The sequence below is a fragment of the Magallana gigas genome, chromosome 6 (genome assembly GCF_963853765.1).
Source record: "Magallana gigas chromosome 6, xbMagGiga1.1, whole genome shotgun sequence".
NCBI classification, from domain to species: Eukaryota; Metazoa; Mollusca; class Bivalvia; order Ostreida; family Ostreidae; genus Magallana; species Magallana gigas.
This window is the reverse complement of record NC_088858.1, coordinates 46186450-46210659: the sequence shown is the minus strand read 5'-3', so window position 1 is coordinate 46210659 and position 24210 is coordinate 46186450. Positions and strand designations below refer to the sequence as shown.

The 24210-nt window shown below is 33.4% G+C and overlaps 1 protein-coding gene across 10 annotated transcripts in view; it reads left to right on the top strand.

Annotated features, from left to right (window-relative positions):
• Positions 1–24210, top strand: part of LOC105323811 (semaphorin-2A) — a 44140-nt gene that overhangs the window by 13643 nt on the left and 6287 nt on the right. For 8 of the 10 annotated variants that reach the window (XR_004601555.2, XR_004601546.2, XR_004601547.2 and 5 more), the window contains 17 exons: positions 937–1129; positions 8026–8119; positions 8541–8592; positions 8753–8818; positions 9466–9573; positions 11038–11131; positions 13052–13204; positions 14547–14668; positions 14759–14867; positions 15563–15614; positions 16309–16462; positions 18099–18291; positions 18821–18933; positions 19922–20076; positions 20386–20463; positions 21796–21881; positions 22279–22512. Coding sequence is in view for 2 of the 10 variants with exons in the window: in XM_034469548.2 (XP_034325439.2) it covers positions 1009–1129; positions 8026–8119; positions 8541–8592; positions 8753–8818; positions 9466–9573; positions 11038–11131; positions 13052–13204; positions 14547–14668; positions 14759–14867; positions 15563–15614; positions 16309–16462; positions 18099–18291; positions 18821–18933; positions 19922–20076; positions 20386–20463; positions 21796–21881; positions 22279–22512 (1984 nt within the window). In the remaining 8 variants the exon portion in view is untranslated. Of the gene's footprint in view, positions 1–698; positions 819–936; positions 1130–8025; positions 8120–8540; positions 8593–8752; positions 8819–9465; positions 9574–11037; positions 11132–13051; positions 13205–14546; positions 14669–14758; positions 14868–15562; positions 15615–16308; positions 16463–18098; positions 18292–18820; positions 18934–19921; positions 20077–20385; positions 20464–21795; positions 21882–22278; positions 22513–24210 lie in introns of those variants that run through there. The other 2 variants (XR_004601549.2, XR_010714703.1) reach the window with 2 other exon arrangements.

The following is a 24210-nucleotide window of genomic DNA, read 5'->3' as shown; positions in this document are numbered from 1 at the left end:
TCTGTCTTGTTACAAATCTAAACTTGTGGGAACAAGAACTTTTATTGAGACTTTTTCTTAGCGATAATATCACTCAATTGCCAAAATCATCCGTGAGAAATCTTTTTAATGAGGTTTGGTCTTTTATATGCTCAGAACCATTATGTGTATTTCAGCACTATCTTGATAAAACATTTAATTATCTGAAAAATAAAATAGGTTTAATGTATGGCATGTACTGAACTCGCAGGCGTATAAAAGGCAGGCCTATACACAGTTTGTAATTACAATAGTAAATGTTATTTAGATTAAAGGAAGTTTGTACAAAAACAAGAGCACCAGTGAGTTTGAATTGGCTGTATGTGAGAGTGAATTTAGTTGTCAGCTATTGGGTAATGCCACTGTAAGAAGCACTGTAAGGAAATGATTGTGAGTGATCACTAATTAATCAGAGTACTTTACAACCTTATCCGTATCATTCTGTGCATGTACTGCTGGTATTTTGTTTTGGTTTATTTTGTGGTTTGAAATTAAAAGGGTTATAGAACACATTAGGTGTTAGTACATGTACTCAAAAAATGTTAACTATTTTGAGATGAGAAATTGCCATAAAAGGCTGTAATGAGAACAAGTGTGTGTATTTCACTATTTTAAATATGATCACATGACAGTTTTGTCAATTTATAGTTATTTCCATATATATAAATGAGGAAAAAGTCATGACAGTATCCTAATTACGTATGCATGTGAACAATATATCAGAAATAGACCGCCTGAGATATCATTAAAAATATAAGCTATGCTGTTGTTGTGTGGAATTGGGAGGGGAAGAAGCACCGGTATGTGGCTTAAATGGTTTCGAACTGTGCAGTAATTGACATGTTTCACTGATTGTTGTTTACCCACTGATTTATGCGCAAAACCTGCAGTAATTAATTGTTTGGTCTTTTTTTTTAGATGATGTATAGGAACATTCCTGACTGACTGCCAGTTCCTCTGTTTCTTATTCTACCACTGATATTGTGAACCATGGCAGTCCGGATTTCTGTGAGATGCCGGGTGATGGATTTCGTTACACACTGTGTTTTCTTCCTTCTGTACATGACTGTTTTGGGACAGGCCCAAAAATCCAACCATTTTAAAGAAAAAGGTATTGATATTCAGATATTAACTGTAAATACATGCAATCATCAGAAAGAACAACACTGCCTTCATTGCTGCTAAATATAGAAGGTTACATAATGTAACAAATACATATTCATTACTGAAAGTATTTTCTTATGTTATAATTTTGATCATTCTGAATGGTAAAGGTTTACTTTATGTGCATTCAATCAAGAAGTACCTGTAGTGATGTACATATACAAGGGTTTTAGATGGTTGACTGTCAAAGTTGAGTATCAAAACATTTTAAGTGTAAGGAAAAATTAAAACATGTAATGGCAATTCAACTGCCAATCAAAAGTAGGATGACCATTACTTATTAATACTAGTACAAGGAAAATCAAGGCACATTAATATATATACATATATACTCAGGGCTTTCAATATTTTCTCATTTGCTATACCCATGGTGTTTTTATGTATGTATAACTGAATCTAATTGGAACAAAGAATTTTGAAGCATTGGGTACTGATATCAGACAGGGAAAATGTGTGATTTATTAAGAACTATCCAAGTTTCATGCTGTTTCTCTGAGTGTATTAATATTAAAAAAATTACTTAATGAAATAACCAAAGAGTTCTGTAGGTAATTGGTAGTTCATATAAATTGCTAGGCAACAGCACGTTGATGTAATGCTTTTGATGGAGTTCAACTGCCATTTGATGTCATACTTTTTACTACTTACGCTTCTTGAAAACTCAAGATATTGAATATAGGTCAATTTAATTAAGCCAAAAGTTGTGTTACTCTGTTATATTTTACATGTATTATCACTGTCATGACATTGTAAATATAATTTGTTGAATTAATTACTAGTAGGTGATGAACAAAATAATTTTCAGTATATTGTCGGACAAGTATGCAATGCAAATGTGCTTCATAGTTTGCACAGTCAAATGTGTGCGTTCAATGATAGGAAATGAGTGATAACAAGCAATCATCAATAATACATTCGTATTGGATAGTTGTATAGGAAAATGGTGAATGGATGCAGATAGAAGTGGGGGATATAATTGCATAGAAAAGTGGTTGATGTTTGTATAGGGAAGTGGTGAATTGTTAGAGATAGAAATAGTTGAGGGTTTACATGTGTATAAACCACAATGGCATGGGTTCTTGGCAAACATCAGATCTTGATGGTGGTTGCTGTTCCTGATTATTAATATTACTTGGTTATCAGAAGATGGTTATCTTAGAGCTATCAATTGCTGTTAAAGAACAGAGATTTCAACTCTAATGTTTTTTTCTGATGTTTCTTTTCTGAGAAGTACAAAATGTGAATTGCGGGGGTGCTGAAAAATGGGAACTGGAATTTTAGAACTTGGTAACTCTAGAAAAAAGAAAAAGATCTCGATAAAGTGTGTGAGAACTGAAACTTGTATGCAAAAAATGTCTCAATTCTTGAGATTTTCTCAGTCCATTGCAGAGCTATAGCCATCAAAATATCTTGAGAACAAGTTTGGAGGTTCAGGGGTGGAGCTAGATTCCCGTTGTGAGGTTGTCACCTCAGATAAAAGCCATACAACAAAACGTCTGTACCCAGAGACAGATTACAGAAAAAATTCTATTCTAAATCAGGCTTATTTTACAGTTTACACGATAAAATCAGCCCTGATATTTTTGTTAGTAGACATTTATACGATGCACAGGATCAATACGTTTTCAGTGATATTTCGTGTATCTGTTAAAATGTCTGAGGTTTGATCTTTAATTAAGGATACAAAAAAGGCAGATGGGCTATTGAGGAAAAAGGCAGATGATAAAAATACGCAAGAGGAGATGTTTCTCAGGAAGATCAGTATTGAGGTCACAATGCATGCAGACATGCTGAGAGAAATTATACAGAAGTTTTTTTATTCATTTTTTCCCTGTCGGTTAAGCAATGTAGCATATTTTGAATTTATAGCATAAAGCATTTGCATGAATATATTAAGATTACACTTACCACAAAAGTGAGATCTTAAACTATGATGAATAACATTTTGTGTATTAAAATTTGATAATTCTCATAACAAAAGCAAGGTCTTGTAACTAAAATGACCCATAGAAAAGGTTTTCTAATTGTGTTTTGAGGCAGCAGTATTGGTGGGGTTGGAGGGGGGGGGGGGGGGGGTGTCGGTGGTTTCATATTACATACTTTTTAAAATTTACAAAAATGGTTCCCCCTTTGATGGATTGGAGTACTATGACAGTCACTTATTGATTAAGTGGGGACAGTGTCAATTAAGTCAGTCCAGAGAATTCAATTCTCTTAAGATAATGAAGTAGATTTCGTGACAAACGAGAAATAATCGTCCCATCAGTAGGACTGATTCATCAATGGATATGCCTCAGTGTGATCAATTAGGCGATTAGTTCTCCGTCAGCCTACATGTGTGGGTGGGGCCAGGTTCACGCATTAGGAAAATTTGTATTTTGGTTTTATTACATGAATATAATTGTGTAATTACAACTTTTGCATAATAAGTGTAAATAGGTTTTGCTTGGTGGTGGAACTAAAAAATAGGGATTTTTTTAGCTTGCAATACGTAGGTTGATGCAAAATTTGCACAATTTTGAGTCATACAACAAATATGAATACTAATATTATCTGCATGAAGAATCCATAAACGTGTCCCAGTGCCTAAAGAAATTCATCAATGATGATACATTAAGTGTGGCTGGGTTACCGATTCATGGCAGAAATGCTACTTCAAGCAAAAACATTCCCAGAAAACAATTCTTTTCAAAGAAAAGGGTTTGTTAGCTTGTTAATGGCGCATTTTGACAGCTAGCCCTGCAAGATGTGAGTACCAGGTATGCATGATCCAACACTCCAAAAAATACGAGTTTTTTTTTTCAGACAATAGATGGCTTACTTTGATACTAAATCTCATCTCTTTTGGAGAATGAAAGTTATTCATTCTTCCTGGTACATGGGGTTCTTGTGGGAGGGCTCTCTGGTGATGTTACATACTTACAATTGTAAGCATTTGAGTTCATCACCAGTAGTCAACCACATTTTCTCCTGCAATGGTTCATCTGAAAAACAAACTTCTAGAATTAGTCTTGTAGCAGGCTTCTTGCTCATGATCCGTCACCATTTCTTTTGCCTCTTTGTTCATCTACCTTCTCTGTAGACTCAGAGAGTTCATTAAACATAGTTGTTGAAGTCCCTAAAAGCCTCTTTATAAATTTTCTCTGTTTGTTTGTTCTTAAGAATAACCTAGCTGTATTGGGGTTTTTTGAGTTAATCATGCATCTTTCATGAGAAATAATTATATTAGAAATATGTGTATGAAGTAAACAGAATTGGACTTGATATGATCTTTGATATATTTTTTATGAATGCTATGCTTTAAATGTGATTCAGACTCTAAATTTTGCACTTTGAAGATAATTGTCTGTGCACGACCTGCTTAAGTTTAATGCATGTTGGCTCATGAAATTATGTGTGAATTGCATGCAATGATGTTAATCATCAGTTGCTGGATTTTTCAAATTTGATATTTTGATATTTAGCTCTCATAGGATGAAAGATATGTGCCTCCTCTACAGTTGTGGGAATAGCTTATTTACTTTATTCAGGTCTCCTCAACTTATTTGCAGAATTGTTTTGGAAGTTTTGATAAAAAGAATATATGCTTCAATTCTACTGTTTGCAATATGCCAGGTTTTTTTGGTTGTAAGCAGTTATAGTATATAAATAAATAAATAAACAATGTTGCAAAGAAAATATCATAAAGTTTTTTAATACCCCAAACCAGCCAATTTATAAATGAATGAAACACTGTATAACTTGACTGATCTTCGAGCAGCTCTAACAAATTAAATTTCCCAGACAATTTGTGATTGGCTGCTATTTTTATCCAGTCTCTTTACATTTCTTTTCTCTTTTCTTAACTGCTTATCCTTATCTCACCTTTGTATGTTTAATCTACTTCATCACTTTTTCAATTACCAAATTACTTTCTTATCGATAATAGTTAATTTATGAGGTGGAAAGATAACACTGCCTGTACATGAATTAGAGACTGTGTATGTGAGTTAGGTCATGCAATGATGCACAGAACGTAGCATAATTTGTTTTACTAGATGTTTTGTGAATAAAGAAAAGAGTCAGTTTAGAGATATAGAAACCTGCAAAGATTAAGAAACCATTAATCCCAAGTCTTTCATGCTTACTTCTATGTTATGTACACTTAATGAATTAATTATAAGTATTCTCTATTGCTTAGCATTTACTTTACAAGTCAGAAGGGCTATTAAAGAAGACTTATTGATATGAAAATAAAAAAGAAGACTTATGAAAATAAAAAGAAGACTTATGAAAATAAAAGGGTATTTGTGATTATACATTGTAAGCCAAATCAACTAGTCATATGCTCCACTGTATTATTATTTTTCTGACATTTTAAATGAATTTTGTAAATGCACAATTGAACTGGTACAGGAATGTTGATTTTAGCAAAGAATCTGTGGGAGGTTTTATTTTTTTCGGTCACCAGACATTGTTTTCAGACAAATTGGTGCATATTAAAAATCTGCAGTGAGACGAAATACTGGTTTCCATAGATCTACAGTGTAAATTTAAAATGATGAACTTTGATTACAGCTAAAATTTATTGGTTTAAATGTCTGTTAAAGTCACTGCCTCTACCATTTCCAAAAAAATCACATAAATTCAAATGTAATTGTCTGCTTGCATAGTCATGTAAAGAGAATACTTCTAACATGACAAGCTTGATCGGGCAGTCAGCTTGTGGAAGCCATGATGACACATATTAAGCTGTATTGATTTTACTTTTGTATTTTATGCTGGAGATGAGTTTTTTTTTCATTTTTGCTGGATAAAGGTTTCTTATTTCTTTCCTTACACGCCCTATTGATTTTGTGAGCCATATGGTTGGTTTATAGATATATATTTCTGTACACCAGACTGTTCAATAGTCTGATCTCCATCTCTTTAACATCTCTTTACCTTTTCATTGTTCGATGCCATTGCAGTTCATTATTCATGAATCAACTGGTTGATGTTTTAGACTGTCTCTATAGGAATAAGAAGTGTAGGACACAAAAGTACAATCAGAACTGTGAAGTCATTCCAGGACAGTTTTGTCTGATGAAGTTCTCCTACAAAGTGTACACACATACATGTGAAATATTGTTTAAAGATGCTCAAAGAGAGAAGGAAAAAAAATAAAGTAGGCACTGTTTGTGACATACTTTGCTTCTCAGCATTACAGAATCTGGGTCCCTGCCAGTATGACTTCATTTCAAGAATAATCACGCCTTTGTTTCCCAAGTTTCTCATAGTATAAACTTCAGAGCTTAATTTGTAACTTTATATTCAGTGCATAAATTTTAATGTCCTAATGCTGGCACTGCCCATGAAATTAATGAACTATTAATGAAATTTCAGAAAGATTTTAGACCTAAGGTGACATTTGAATGAGTCAAAAAAGTGTTTGGCCTTCTCGAGGCAAATAAGATATTCTTACAACCCAAAAACGTAGTAAACTTTATATCCCCTACAAACGAGTTAGGTTCTATGAACAAGGTCCAGAAGCCATTTGGCAATTAGGAAGATCAGTGATCTTAAGATAAGCATGTTTGTTAGAGGTTTTCTTGATGTTTTTGATGTTGTTCTCTCCTGTATCTCAAGGAGAGGAGTTCCTTGGTCTTAGAGGTTGGATGATCCACAGCTGTGGGTGGTCACTGGTTTCTGCATAGGTAAAGATATGTGTAGCAATATTTCAATAAATAAAGAAAAAAAACCCACTACAAACCCTGTTTATCTTTTTAATGAGATTTGGCATTGAAGCATTTGTAAATGTTAAAACCAATTAAGTCTCGATATCCATTTCACAAAGAAAGTTAAAGGTCAATATTTAAGTTATGTCTATAAAGAAGGTACAGTTTCTTTCGATATTTGCCCTAAAATACAAAAGTTGTTTAAATCTCATAAAAATACACATACATGTGTGTATATAAAGAACCAAGTAATGCACTTTTATATTGTTGCAAAAAATAATTATGACTTCAACATTTTGGCATATATTTTTTTAAGATTTGATAAAAAATTATGAAAAATGGCTCATTGTTTTTTGAAGAGAAAAATGTGTCCGCAGCTGTCGCCCACAGTGAAATTAATGTAATATTACATAATAAAGTTATAATGTAAGTTTCATCAGCTGCGGACATATTTCACTTTTCAAAAAAACACCAAGAAACCTGTGTCTATATAAATAGACATATTATAGTTTTATAAAGATTGTGGGGAAATGCACTGTTTATGAAGTGACAATTAACTTTGTGAAAGTCTAATCAGGTAATTATGTACAGGTTCTTAATTTATGGGTATTCTTGTGTAAATGAACGTTACATTTCAATTGTTTGTGATATTTAAAAAAAAATCACTCTAAAACTGGGCAAAATATCACTGAAACTGTACCTAGTTCTTTAAATACATAAAGTTATACATGATGCCGATAACTAAGGTACATCCTTTTGATAGTCATTGCCCCTTTTTGCACTCGATCCACTTACCTGAATCAGGTCTGATGAAATGGGGTACCGGTGTAAAACAAATAATGGTCGTACCGGTACTGATAGTGTTACTATGTTTCTCTATTTTAAGGAGGCTGGGTGGTCAATAAAACTAGCCATCAGATCTACCTTAAATATTTACCTGTAGATATGATTTGTTAAGCTATTTACTATTATGTAGTCAAGAAAAAATCCATAACGTTTAGCTTTTAAATTTGAGTATTTTCCTTTATATAGAGGTTTTCTTCTAAAGAAGATCAAGACAGTCAAAAAATGGCCACGACCCCCCAGCCCTCCTAAGGATTGACTGTATTTTACAGATGATCTAACAGTTTTCTTATTAAATTTGTAGATTTGATGATACACACATTCCTGAATTCTAACATCAGGAACTACAGTTATTTATATATTGACAATGCCACAGGGTCATTATTTGTGGGTGCTAGGTAAGTTTTCACTTGAAACATATTTATATACCCTTACATTTTAATAAAAAAAATATTTATTTAGGAATTGGATGATACTCGCTTACAACATAAATTCTAGAGAGAATATCTGATGATGGAGTTACATATATAAGCATTAATGTCAGCATTTTGGATTGATTTCTTTGAAGAATATATTCAAAGTGTATATGGGCTTGTATATTGTTATAGCTTTTATCAACAAAAATAAATTAAGTCAGTTGCGAACTGTATTTATTTAACGGTCTGCATGATCATGACAATTTGAAAATAAAATTTAACCTCATATAATCAACTTACAAAAGAATAAATAATCTGATTTTAGGAATATTTCATCTCCCACTCATTTTCCTTTAGATAATACAGCATTGACTGATCATTTCTGGGTTTTTTTTCTTTCCAGGAACCGTTTAGTACAGTTGAGTTTAATTAATATCAATGCTTCAAATAGCGTGGTAAGTAGTGGGTCTGCTTTATTAAAAATGTGATCTTATGTATATAAACTGTTAATTATAACATGGATGCACTGATGAATGTATTTTCTTCTATTCACTGTTTCTTAGTACTTGTACGTTCATTCATTATTTCTTATCATTTGATTTTTTTTCCATATAGAAAATACTAGAAGTTCCAGCTTCTGAATCAAATAGAAAACCATGTTTTTTCAATGGAAAGTCTGATGTAAGTCTCTGAAGTGACCAAGTGGTCTTGAAAAATATCTATAGTCTGTCCCAAGATATTTATGCAACACTTTTGGAGGATTTCTAACCAAAATACACATACCTGTGAAAGAAGTGCAATTGAAATGAAAAGGAAAATATCCAAGATATCTTCATTGACATATTTTTTTTCATGTGTAAAAATTCACAGGAACAGATTTCTTACGGAAATTTATAATGGGAAATGGTTTTTTTTCCATTCAGATGTCACTCGGAATACCTCGCACATTTTTTCAACGTTACATCCGGGTACCTTCATCTCTTTTGCAATGCAAAATTCCCATAGACTTAATAATTTAGCCATATATTGAAACCTGACAAGCTAGAGGGGGTGTTTTAAAGGGGAAATCTTGGAATTTCAACATACTATTGGATGAACATTGTCTGATTAAAGAAAATGTGTGGCATGAATATCTTGGGACAGACTATAGCTAAAAAAGTAGCCTAATCGAAGTGTAATTTTTTGTAACATATTGTAGAATTGATGCCTATGAATATTAATGACTGTATGTGATTGTCAAGAACATATTTGTTATGTTTATCATTTTTTTTTATATATGTGATATAATAATAAATTCATGTATTATCACTCTTCTATTTTTGTTTTAGGAATACTGTCAGAATTATATAAAGTACGTCGTGCGAGTGGACACCCTCACTCTGTCTTTCTGTGGTACAGATGCCAATACTCCATCACAGTACACGGCAGAGTACAATGTAATTATAACAGTACTGTACCTAATGCAGTGCAAGTAAATACTGTATACACGGTTATTTTCGCCCCGTGTTATTTTCGCCTTTCTTCACTTGTGAACAGTTTTGCCCAGTCTTAAATTTGCCCACTGACAACGAAGGCGAAAGGGGTGAAAATAAAACGGGGGCGAATGTTTCCCTGGATACAGTAGACAAATGGAAGTAAAACACATGCATGTTTTGAATCATGGTAAAATAATGTACGATACCAGTGGTGGTCATGAGACAAAACGTAATTATACCATAAGAAATTCAATAGTTACATTTTCTTAAGATAACACTAGCATGAAAGTTTTGTTATTCCTGATGGACCTACATTTAGCGCAACAAAATCAGAATCACAGGATTTCAACGTCAATTAACTTTAAATGTGGCCTGACAGGGTTTTTGTATACCCGATACACAATAAAAATGCATAATTACAGCATTTTTTCCGTAACTAAAGTCCCTGAAACATTCTACTTTCCCACTTGAAAGCTGAGTGGTAATGAAACGATGAACTGTGAGTAAAATGCAGAGCACAAACGTGAGCTCAAAGTAAACGCTGATGCACGGTGAACGATATGTGAATGAAGGATGAACAATTTTTCTAAGTGCCTGTGTAGTTATCCATGCATCATATTTTGTTGGTAATGAGAAAAAAATAACAAATAAACTACATATGTGTATTGTTATTAGCCTAAATATAAGATTATCCTTGTTGCAGTATAGTTAAAAATTTGACACATAAACCATCGCCCTATATAAGGAATATTTCTCAGGTTTTTTAACGAGGTTTTTCCAAAGGAAAAATCCAGTTATTGAAATGGTGAAAATGGCAGGCGGTTGGGCGAACGGCTGCCAAAAGGACACACAATATTTTGTCATAAAAAATGCTCTTTAAATTCTTAATAGATAGCTAGTCAGTGCCTTAATGCTATAAGAAAACTACATTGTAAAGATATAAAATATTTTATAAGGGTGTCATTCTTTAAAAAAAACATTGCAGGACCTTGATATAAGCTATTTAACAATATGGTTATTTATAGCAATTAAGTAATAAGAGATGTTTTATGACTTTGTCTTGTCTGATGTACCATACACATCAGATAGAACTGATATTTGAATTAAACATTGTTATAAATGTGTGTGATATCTACAGTAATATCAGAAAATGTTGTTGGTCACAAAATGTGAAACTTGAAAACAATTATATTTGATTGGTTATGTGGGGATTTGATTAAGTTGTTGCAGAAATACCATACTGAACATATAGTGATAAAAAACCATTTTGTATATACATGTATATGAATAAATTTTAATGATTGATTTTATCAACATATTAGATGAAATTTAATTACAACAATATTTTCTGCTTTAACAGTTTTTACTACCTATATCTTAATGTAATTAGATATGTTTTCAAAATTATGTATTTAAATATTCTAGGTAACTACAGGTTCTTATGAATTAACCACTAAATCATCCAAGGCCACAGCCTGTCCTCGTGATCCCAAAGACAACACTACAGCAGTCTATGTCAGTAAGTCTCTGTCCATACAGACAACACTACAACAGTCTATGTCAGTAAGTCTCTGTCCATACAGACAATACTACAACAGTCTATGTCAGTAAGTCTCTGTCGATACAGACAACACTACAACAGTCTGTGTCAGTAAGTCTCTGTCCATACAGACAATACTACAACAGTCTATGTCAGTAAGTCTCTGTACATACAGACAACACTACAGCAGTCTATGTCAGTAAGTTGTTGTCCATACAGACAACACTACAGCAGTTTATGTCAGTAAGTCTCTGTCCATACAGACAACACTACAACAGTCTATGTCACTAAGTCTCTGTACATACAGACAACACTACAGCAGTCTATGTCAGTAAGTCTCTGTCCATACAGACAACACTACAACAGTCTATGTCAGTAAGTCTCTGTCCATACAGACAACACTACAACAGTCTATGTCACTAAGTCTCTGTCCATACAGACAACACTACAGCAGTTTATGTCAGTAAATCTCTGTCCATACAGACAACACTACAACAGTCTATGTCAGTAAGTCTCCGTCCATACAGACAACACTACAACAGTCTATGTCAGTAAGTCTCTGTCCATACAGACAACACTACAACAGTCTATGTCAGTAAGTCTCTGTCCATACAGACAACACTACAACAGTCTATGTCAGTAAGTCTCTGTCCATACAGACAACACTACAACAGTCTATGTCACTAAGTCTCTGTACATACAGACAACACTACAGCAGTCTATGTCAGTAAGTCTCTGTCCATACAGACAACACTACAACAGTTTATGTCAGTAAGTCTCTGTCCATACAGACAACACTACAACAGTCTATGTCAGTAAGTCTCTGTCCATACAGACAACACTACAACAGTTTATGTCAGTAAGTCTCTGTCCATACAGACAACACTACAACAGTCTATGTCAGTAAGTCTCTGTCCATACAGACAACACTACAACAGTCTGTGTCACTAAATCTCTGTCCATGCAGACAACACTACAACAGTCTATGTCACTAAGTCTCTGTCCATGCAGACAACACTACAACAGTTTATGTCAGTAAGTCTCTGTCCATACAGACAACACTACAACAGTCTATGTCAGTAAGTCTCTGTCCATACAGACAACACTACAACAGTCTATGTCAGTAAGTTGTTGTCCATACAGACAACACTACAACAGTCTATGTCAGTAAGTGTCTGTCCATACAGACAACACTACAACAGTCTATGTCACTAAGTCTCTGTCCATACAGACAAGTATACAGCAGTTTATGTTCATTCAGACTTATTTAGTACAGAAGACACAAGCCCATGTGAAACAAAACAAGAGAAATCTTGTTAAAGCATTTAATGTGTTCATTAAAATAAGAGACTATTTCCCTTTTTAATGGCATCTATATGCATTCATAAACCAACATATTTCTGGGAATGAATCAGTAAATTTTATTTTTCCATGAGATTCTGGCATTATAACTTCTTGTCAATAAATCTTTAAAGTTAGTGTCAAATAAAAATAAAATTGATGCTTTAAAAAAGTCTCTGTAAAACTGGGTTAAAAAAGCACCCTTAAAACATCCTTCATATTGATCTGTGGTGATTCCAAGAATGTGTCTGCAGGCAGTAGGTGACCTAGATCTATAGCAAGTAAACAACGCTGCCAGCAGATAACCATCAACTAGTGTAAACAAACCAGCCAGAGTAACAGATTGGCACACATTCATTCTCTACTGTGTTTGCAATCACATTAAACTATAATAAAATGTACCATATACAGGGTTTGGCATGATACATGAGACTGGTTATTTTATCCTGAAGTGTTACAACTGATGTCAGAGAAATTGTTTATGTGACTCTGATTACTTTTTGGAATCTGTCAGAACATTTTGTGATGGAACTATTGAGTCATTCGAATTCCTTGCAGGAACTGGTAATCCGGGTGACCTGCCTGCCCTCTATGCAGCAACAATCAATGACAATGGAAAGGCCACCATCTCTAGACCTGAACTGATCACGTCTGATAAGACTAAATTAAGCGATAAGCTGGAGAATGCTGATCCTCTTCACTGGCTCAATGGTAAACTGAAAGATACCAGAGTTAATGCTCTTGCAGTAAAATAAAACCCTATGTTTGAAAGGAATAATTTATTTATTAATTACAAATGTTAAAGTGGAATGCTTCACCCAAATTTTATTGTATGAGTTATTAAAGTATCATTTTTAACCCGGTTTTCCAACAGAAAAATCTGGTTATTAAAATGGTGAAAATGGCAGGCGGGTGGCTGCCAAAAGGGTACCCTCATTTTACGGATAAATCCTCCTACAGTTCTCAAGATAGGAAGTTGTTCTTTTGCAGATCAGTTGTACATATATCAGAGGTGTGCATGTTGTTAGGATTTTGATTTCCAATAACTTATCGAAAAAATACCAGCTTTTGAACTTAGTCATTTTTTGGCAAAATATTGCATTTAGGGTACCCTCAGTGTATGGATAACTCCTCCTACAGTTCTCAAGATAGGAAGTTGTTCTTTTGCAGATCAATTGTACATATATCAGAGGTGTGCATATTGCTAGGATTTTGATTTCTGATAATTTATGAAAAAAATACCAGCTTTTGAACTTAGTCATTTTTTGGCAAAATATTGCATATAGGGTACCCTCATTGTACGGATAACTCCTCCTACAGTTTTCAAGTTAGGAAGTTGTTCTTTTGCAGATCAATTGTACATATATCAGAGGTGTGCATATTGCTAGGATTTTGATTTCCGATAATTTAGCAAAAAAATACCAGCTTTTGAACTTAGTCATTTTTTGGCAAAATATTGCATATAGGGTACCCTCATTGTACGGATAACTCCTCCTACAGTTTTCAAGATAGGAAGTTGTTCTTTTGCAGATTAATTGTACATACATCAGAGGTGTGCATATTGCTAGGATTTTGATTTCTGATTATTTATCAAAAAAATACTAGCTTTTGAACTTAGTCTTTTTTTGGCATAATGTTGCATATAGGGTACTCCATTTCACTGGATACGGGTTGACATGGATTATGGATACAGTTCACATAAAAGAAAACCCGGTTTGCTGTCACATTGACAGCTTTTCACTTGTTAAAACATGATTTTGTTGTTCAAAGAAGGATGTCTGCCCTTAATTGTATTTTAAAAATTGTATTAACTACGGTACATGTAATTCAGAGCATATACCGTATCCTTCTTTGAACAACGAAACCATGTTTCAGAAATGATACTTAAGTGATCCATAAAATAAATTTTGGGTGTAGCATTCCACTGTAATTTGAAAAGTAAATGAATTAACCTCTTAGCTGAAGATTTTAGAAATTGAAATCAAAATTTAATGAAATTTTGAAAATTGAAGCTTTTGAAAATTATTTTGTAAACTGAATTTTCTAATTGTAGAGCCCCAGTTTGTGGCATCCTTTGAAGTTGATGATGTTGTTTATTTCTTCTTCCGTGAAATTGCAGTAGAATTCACTGGTTTTATGAAAAAAATTGTATCTAGAGTGGCGCAGGTCTGTAAGGTAAGGGGCAGAAAGAGGTGTGGAGAGAGAGAGAGAGAGAGAGGGGGACAAGGAAAAAAGCTCAAGTTTGAATAAATGTTTCTTTTGCAGAAAGACCTGGGAGGAAGTAGTTTACTTGTCAACAAATGGACAACATATCAGAAAGCCAGACTTAACTGTTCATTACCGGGAACATTTCCATTTTACTTTGATGAAATTCGTAAGTCAAAACATTGAAAACATTTTAATTGGAAAGAGTCTTTACTGGTACTCATCTTTCAAAACTTTTCAAAATTTCAACTTTTAAGGAGCTCAATGTTTTTGACTGGCCTGTCAGTCAGTCCGTTTTTTTGTAAGCTCAACTCCTTTTAAACCGCTGCTCAGAATTTCATAAAACTTTGTCGGTATTTAGGACACAATGTGTAGATGTGCAAATATATCAATGAACAGTTAGTAAATGCAACTCCTCTTAAACTGCTGGACAGAATTTTGTAATACTTTGTAGGAATTAATGACACAATGTGTAGATGTGCATATTAGCAGAATATTCTGATTCGCTTATTTTTTGGGGAATTTAATTAGGGACTTTTGAACTTAAATTTTCTTAGTCATTAAGGATAATGGTATAGATGTGCATATTTGTAGGAAGTTTTAAGCTAATTATTTTTTGCAAGTTATGCTCTGTATCGAATCATTTTGTGTATTAATGCATACCTTGTCATTCATAATATGTATAATATATACATATTAATTAAGGGTCATAATATGTATCACTCAGATACCTGGTAATGGGGAAGCGTAGGGTAAATGAGCTTGCTCTCTTTTTCTTTTATTATGAAAACTGATTCTACAGAATAATTTTTTCAGATGAAGAAAACATCCTTTCATGAATGATAGATATTTTCTGTTTTTCAGAGGATGTTCAGTTGGTGAATGACACTTTTTATGCATTGTTCATCTCGTCTACGTAAGTCAAGATTTATAGTTGTTCTAAACAAAAATGCTTGATACATTGTATACTATAGCTATTACATGTAAACTCCTTGAAGCTGTCCACCTCACCTGATATGGTCAATTTTAAAACTCCAATGACCTATTCATATTTGTATGTGAAAAATATGGGGAAAAAAGGGATAACTTTTCTTTTTAACAACTATATACCATTGCAGGTTAACTGTTGATTTTTGAAATAACAATAATGGGTATTTTGAAACACCCAAATCAGATTTATCACACAAACAAATTTAAAGCAAGGAAGTTGTTGATCTGTCTTGTTGTTGCTTCATGCAGGTAAGAGTAGTCAGGCCTGGCTATCTGCCTATTCTTATCAATCTTTTGTTGTTGTTTCATGCAGGTATGAGTAGTCAGGCCCGGCTATTTGGCTATTCGTATCAATCTTTTGTTGTTACTGTTTCATGGAGGAATGGATCATCAGGCCTAGCCATTTGTATTATGTTATGTTGTTCCAGGAATGGGTTGTCAGGCTTAGCCATTTGTATTATGTTATGTTGTTCCAGGAATGGATCATCAGGCCTAGCCATTTGTATTATGTTATGTTGTTCCAGGAATGGATCATCAGGCCTAGCCATTTGTATTATGTTATGTTGTTCCAGGAATGGGTTGTCAGGCTTAGCCATTTGTATTATGTTATGTTGTTCCAGGAATGGGTCGTCAGGCTCAGCTATCTGTGCCTTCACTGTGCAGTCTGTCAAGGACCGGTTTGCTGACCGAGTGTACAAGTACAGAGAGACCTTGACCTCTGTCTATTCCCCCCTTCCCGCAGAAAAGATCCCTGCCGACAGCTCTCCTGGCAAGGTTAGTGGTTGTCTATCAACAACATAGGGTCATCTTAAATATATCTATTCAGAAGTAATGTAAAATCAGTCAAAGATCAATTGTTATGTGCTTTATCATAAAAAAGCTGTAGAACTAGAAACTGGTAAACTATGAAACATTTTCAAAGGCATTCAAGTAAAACTTGCAATATTCTCAACTACTTCTTGTTTGCAAATGTTTGTTGAGACACATCACTGCATGTACCTGGTAAACATACAATTAAGTTATGTATAAAGCCTCATCCTGAGTTGATGTACTTAGTGGCTGGGGGACACCCCGGAAAATTTTGGAAATAAACATGCCAAATCCTGCATTCTGGCTGTATTCTTGAGAAAAATTGTAACTTTATCAATAAAAAGTAAGATGATTTTTTTTTACCATAATGGAAGAAACAAATTTTATATAGGCAAGTAGGCCTATACGTCGGTGCACTGCGTGCATTCTCTGTTAATTCACTAACGTTTCAAACACTTCGATAATCAAGATTTTTGATAAGTCGGTCCAAAACAATGTCGAGCAACAACATAGTAGAGAGACCGAGTTATCTCGCAACGACGATTCAAAATCTCGGTAGGGAATATTCTGAATTTGTATGTTACATTTTAAAAATATTAACACATTGCTTCCAGTGGTAGTATGGTATTGAAAATTTCAGTAGCCCCACAGGACAACCTGTATTACAATGTACTGTTGGTAGCTTGACATCAAGTTTCAGTTGTCCACAGCTAGCGGGCTACTGTTAGTGTCAAACCCTGCTTGTATAGCGTACGTACAGTAGAGAAGAGATTTTACGGTCTAATTTTAATTAGATTTAAAGTTCCGCCTTCATTCTGTAAAATTTGATTTGCTTTTGTTTATAAGTTGAAATATTTAATTTTATAAGGTTCAATTTTCATGAATTTCTTTAACAGCAAATTTAAATCCTCAAGAAATTATGTTAAGTACTCTCTGTATTCATTATTCAAAACAGCCAATCCATGTACTGTACAAAGGGAAAAAATCGCCCTCGTTCATTTTTTGCCTTTGTTGTCAGCAGGCCAATTTAACACTGGGCGAATTCCAATGTCTCAAATTACTTCTTTTTAAACACAAACGTTTCTGGGCGAATTCAAGACGAAAAGAAACTGCAAGTATAAAAGGGGGAAAATTAAATGCGGCGAAAATAACCCTGTATAAAGTATCATTACAATGATTAATGCATGAATATTAGCCCCCACTGATTTAAACGGTTCCAGACAGGGTTGGGGTCAATAACTTTGAAATGTAATTTAATACTTTCAAATTGATAATATTGTCATTTACTTGCTATTACAATTACATTGATTTTTCCAAATGTAATTAATTACTCTCAATTGATAATTGATTAATTGACAAATGTAATTAAATGCATTTCAATTTTAAAAAACTTTTGTTTTATTTTTAAAAATCTTGAGAACAAATACACGTATAAACAGCATTGAAATACACAAGGCTTTATGTACAGTAATGTTATTAAATGTTGGAGTTCATTTTAATTATTTATAAATTTTGCTTTTAAATTTCTAATTCAAACATATGTTTCTATGACTATCCTGTAATGAATGGATTTATTAATTGATTTATTTATTTCTTACAGTGTATTGAGAATTCAAAGACCCTGAAGGACGTTGAGGAGAACTTTATGATGGAGTATCCACTGAAGGATGCCCCTGTACAACAGAAGGGGGGTGCTCCCCTCGTCTTCTTGGACGACATTCAGATGCATGTGCTGCAGATAGACAAAGAGCGAAGTCAACAGGGAGGGTCCCTCATATTGTATGCTGGCTCCAGTAAGATTTTAAAATGTCACAATGCTACGCTAGAAAACTGTACACTTTTAATTAAGTTTATACTAGGTGAATCTTTGAAGTGTAGAAAAAAGAGGTTGCAGAGACTGTGCATTGCTAATGATATCTTTGTATGACTTTGAATACTGGTACTTATTTACATAATGACTTACTGTAAACGTATTGTATTTGGCGTGTACGATATTTGGCGGAAATTAGTTTTTGAACAAGTTGGCGTGGATTTGAATTGGCTTATTCCTGAATGTGACTATTCTTATACATAGATGTATGGCATTTAGGGATGTACTTGATTTAGCGGAGGGCCGCATTCCGCCAAAAGCGCTAAATAGAATACACCGCCAAATGTAGTACGTTTACAGTACATATACTGTTCTAAGTATATATGTGTCTTGATAAAGAGAAATGTTAATGTGTCTGGTACTAGTAAGTTGTAAAAGTTGTATTTCTTTGAAATGAAACCACAATGATTTATCTGTATGACATATTTTGTATTGGACACCTGTGCTTTCAGACACTGGGGATGTGTACAAGATTCACTCATGGGACAACGGCAAGAAACATGCTATAGCTACTGTGTTCTCTCCCCTGACCAGCTATGAGGGCATCCGGGATATGAAGTTCCTGGTAAGAGGCAATCCATCATGAATTGTTACGGCCATGTAAATTCTTGTATTATAATACTTGTTTTACAAATTTGTGATCTGTTTCTTGTAAGAGAGAAAAGATAATAAATTGGCTCTGCTCTACCAATTAATGTAAAAAATATTTGCAATATTAGTGATACAGTATTGCAAATATCTTGTGAAGTTTTTGATAAGAGGTGATAAATTAAATTATCTATGGCCAATAGATAAAAAATTAATAATAATTAAGAAATTATAAGTTCTGAAATCAGTAGGTATAATATTGCTGTTTTTTGCCTGTCATATACATGTATGTATGTCCATGGATACAGCGTTTCTCATGTGTGCCCTCTGTCCATCCATCTTTTCATCCATTGCTCATTGTGTTAAAACCAGGATTTATCTCAGTTTAAAAAAAGCTGTTGAATTATTTGTTGATTAAAAAATAAATTTTATAATTTTGTTTTGATTGATGTATCCAAGGAAAAATTGACCTGAAAACTCCAGCAATGTGCATAGCACTTAATGAGAGCAACTGAGACATATTTTTTTTACCTTGACCTTCCTTCTGACCTTATTGTCACTATTCTGACCTTATCGTCATTATTTTGACCTTTCCATCACTATTTTGACCTTACCTTCACTATTCTGACCTTACCTTTACTATTCTGACCTTTACTATTCTGACCTTTACTATTCTGACCTTGCCTTTACTATTCTGACCTTTACTATTCTGACCTTACCGTCACTATTCTGACCTTACCTTTGCTATTTTGACCTTACCTTTACTATTCTGACCTAACCTTTACTATTCTGACCTTACCGTCACTATTCTGACCATGCCTTTACTATTCTGACCTTACCTTCACTATTCTGACCTTACCGTCACTATTTTGACCTTACCTTTACTATTCTGACCTTGCCTTCACTATTCTGACCTTACCTTTACTATTCTGACCTTGCCTTTATTTTATTTTGGTTGTTTTCAGAATGATACTCTGTACATCAGCACAGACTCGTCTGTCAAACAGTTTGGTGTGGTTGTGTGCGACAAGTACAACAAGGTTGACGCCTGTCTCTATGACCCATACTGCACCTGGAATGGCAGCATCTTCGCCGGAGTTTGTCAAGTCAGGAAACCAGCGTAAGAATCGATATATTCCAATGTCAGTATATGGTGGTATGAGCATTTGCAAATCAAATTGAAGCATATGTCTTGTGTTAAGTGTTGTGGCAATTTTTCATGTGAATGCCGTATGATTTTTAAGTACTTGTCTTGAAAACTGAGAATAACTTTTTTTTTGTAATTTTGTTATTGTTTAGATATTTTTCCTTTTGTTGTGTATATATTTTTATTCCATTGTTTAAAAAAATCTACATTAATTTACTTACTTAATTGTATTAAATCCTTGCATGATTTTATATTAATTGAGGATCTGTTGTGTTTTTATAGCATGTCTCAGGTTTTTGATAGGAAAGGATTAAATATCATTGGACAAAACACCAAAAGTGGTTTCATCAATAAATTTCCGTAAGGAATGAAACGTTGCGTGTAGAATTCTGAATCTGTGAAGTTTTGCAAAAAACATTCATCATACTCATTTTGCTCAATTGTCATTCCTCTTTTTACAAGACATTTAGATGGGGTGGGGGGGGGGGGGGGGGGTAGGAGGGGTTAAGGATGGTTTCATGGTCATAAAATTAATATGTTTTAATTTTGTGTATTATTTTATTTTTATAAATTTGTTAAAATTTATTTTCCAATTGGATTACTGATATCATAATTACATTCATTATAATTATATAAGAATTATAGTGATATTGGTTCAGAAAGTCCTGAGCTTAAAAGTTTGTTAGAGAAAGACAACAGCGGCTATGCTGCCTTGTTAGTTTCTTAAATATTTTTCAGTTATTAAACAGCCAAGTCAAAAATATAATTATTAAAAAATGGTTTATCACTTAAAAGAACTCTGGATTATATAAAATGATAAGACTAGATGTTGAAACAAGGCAAGATCACATCATTTTAATTCATTGTATTCTCAGCTTTACACTAACAGCATCCTATCTTTGCATGCTTAATTTACTTGAAAAAAGTTTGATTGGGGCTTGGAAATTCACATGTATTTCTATTTGTCATGTGTAAATTTTGCATTACCTTTTATGAGCACGATCTTGAGTTTGATTTCTTAACACAATTCTTATGTTTGACAATTTTACATGTACAGGTACATAGATTGAAAGATTAGCCAGTAATTAACATGTATTCCTAAATCATATCTTTATTGGAAGACCTTTTAATTTGATCATGTAGTTAAAGGAAATTATTGGCCTGGAATTGATATACGGTAATGGTAGTTTAAAAGCTGTCCAAAATACTAGAACCCTAAATCGGAGCAGGTAGACTAATGTCAGCAATAAAGAGTATTACTGTAGATTCCTTATTTTACGCGAGTACTTAATTCCAAGATTCAACCGTTTCCCATCAAATCACGAGAACATAAAATCGCAAATTCGGAATTTTTATCATAGTTTCATGTAATTTACATATGTCCGAAAAATAAAAGCGAGATTTTAAAATTCTCGAGATGTGCTTCTTGCGATTTTACACGGAGATTAATTCCTCACGTTTCATTAGGAATCTACAGCAATTGAATTGAACTTTTAATCATTTAGGTAAAACCAGATAAGTTTAAAATGAATAATTCTTGTGATTAGTTTTAAGGAATAATATGGTATTCACCATTCTCAAATATTAACAAAACTATATCATGGTAAAGGTTATAATTTTGAAAAGAGTAAGTATGCTCACTGCATGCTTTGTATTGAGGAAATACACTAAGAAATCTTTTGGTAATTTTAGTGGGAATTCATACACACATGAGAACATTCCAAAGCTAATGGATGAATACTTCAATAAAGCAGGAGACAACGTAACCAGTAGAATTGGTAAGTAAAAGATGTTCTTTTGATGGTAAGAGATGAAAATCTCAAATGCTTACAAGCTGTATTAGCTATTACATCACATTTTGGTCCTGGGGTTAAAACTGGGAAAATTTTCAACATTTTGGCAATACCTGTATCAGGAAAATCATTTTACCTGTATAACAAATGGTTTCTGGTGTTTAGGTCAAACTTAATATTTCTGTTATGCAATACACAGACACAGCAATAGGAAGTTTATTTATTGTGTTCTTAATTTTGAGAGTTAAGAATACCCAAGGGAACAAACACATTCATTTGGGGAAGCATTTTTTATGAGGGACAGTAGCCTTCCAAAGATCTCAGGTTTAGAAAGGCTATATTCTGTAATTCATCTGAAAACAACATTTGATTCTGATTACAGTTGGTGTTGGATTCTCCACTACTCTGCCCCATTACTATCCTTTTACCTTGGATGGAAAGAAGGTGACATGGCGACATGCCAAAACGGACAAGGAAGTGAAGTTGGATATGTCCAATATGAAGACCTGCAACCAGGATCTGGTTCTGTCTCGAGCTGAAAAGGACGATGAAGGAACATACGTTGCTTATCTTGAAGACAGAAAGCTAAATACAGTGGAAGTTAAATTGATGGAGAGTAAGCACAATTAACTATACAGAGGGCTCCACTTAATCTGATAGCGGATAACCGAATAATTTGTTTAATCTGATATAATATCGAAACACCGAACCATTTCTTATATATTCCTTTATATTTTTTCCTGATAATATGATAGGAAAAATGTCATTTTCGGTTAATCTGATAGGATTGTGACCGTGTAATAATGATTTCCCCCTCTTTCACCTGTATATTCCTTTGTTTAATTGGTTGACACCCCTCTTATGTACAGGGTACACGGGTGGCTCCCTTTTTCGTAAGATGAAAGCTACGGACATCGATAGTTGTTCCGGATGTCCACACACAGGACTTACCTTACCTGTGTACACATTCTATTTACCAATTGCATGAGTTATTTTTATGCTGGGCTTGCACCATTAAGAATTATTTAAACATGTAATTTCTGAATCAAAAGTGACTGGCTTTGGAACATGTGATATCGAGGAAATTCTGATTACTTTCAATTTTACATCGGGGTAGAAAACTTAACAAATAAAATTTAAATAATTTTTTACCATGCATTATTAATTTTATATAACAGAAAAAGAATTAAAATAAATTCTCCAGGTGAAAAGAGGAACTGTTCTGACAATTAGCCATTTCCTTTTCTACTTCCTGTCAAAATGGTGGCCACTTTGAAACCATCGTAATAAAGAGAAACAATTTCTTTTGAGCATTTACAAACAAAATAAAGTCTTAAATGCTATCTCATTGCTAATGCAAGGTAAATTATTTCATTTCAAACTATTGACATACAGATTATATCTTTTCATTGATAAATTACTAGTAAGTCTTGAAACAAGTTATATTTTATTATTTACCAAAATCAAAGACCACAAAAATGCTAAATTGGTTAATTTAATAATCGGTTAATCTGATAATTTTTCTCTGATAAATTGCCTATCAGATTAAGCGGAACCTTCTGTATAAATATACATAAGCATTAACTTGATCCAAAGGCATCACTACAAATCTGTAAGTCATGAGTACGAATCCCGCTGGGCATTTTAAAATTTCTACCTTTCCAAAAAGAGTTAAATACTGTAGAAACACATATTTTCGTTGGGTCAAAATTTCGTTGTTTTTTAAACCAAATAAAATTCGTTGGCATTTAATTTCGTCACATCATAATATCTTTGTATTCATTATTACTTTGGTTAAAAATTCGTCAAGGATTTAATTTTGTTGATTTCTACTGCCAACGAAAATAACGAAATTAAATCCTCAACGAATATTTCTGCTTCTACAGTATTGTAAAATTTAAAAATTCTAAACCAGTGAAAGTATTTTAGTTATCATGTACTTTAATCCACATTGATATCAACGGATGTCCCATACTAATTTTCTCATGGATTTTGTGGGTATACCCCTCACCCATGAATTTACATCTTCCAGAATTGTGGTTCACAGTTTTGATTCAGTAGTCATACATGTAAATACTTGATAATAGAGAGGTTTAGCAAACCAACGTGTATGCATGCGTGTAGAAAGGAAAATATGTGCATTACGTCATCAGTTTGTGTAATGATGAATTTCTACATGTATGTACCTGAATGAACATATCTGTAAATTGCAAAGTACCCAAAAGGTGGAACTTGTAGCTTCTGTTTCCCTGTTGGCTATTTATTTTAACAAATATGTTTATTTTCCTTAAGCCTGAATATTTAATGCGAATAC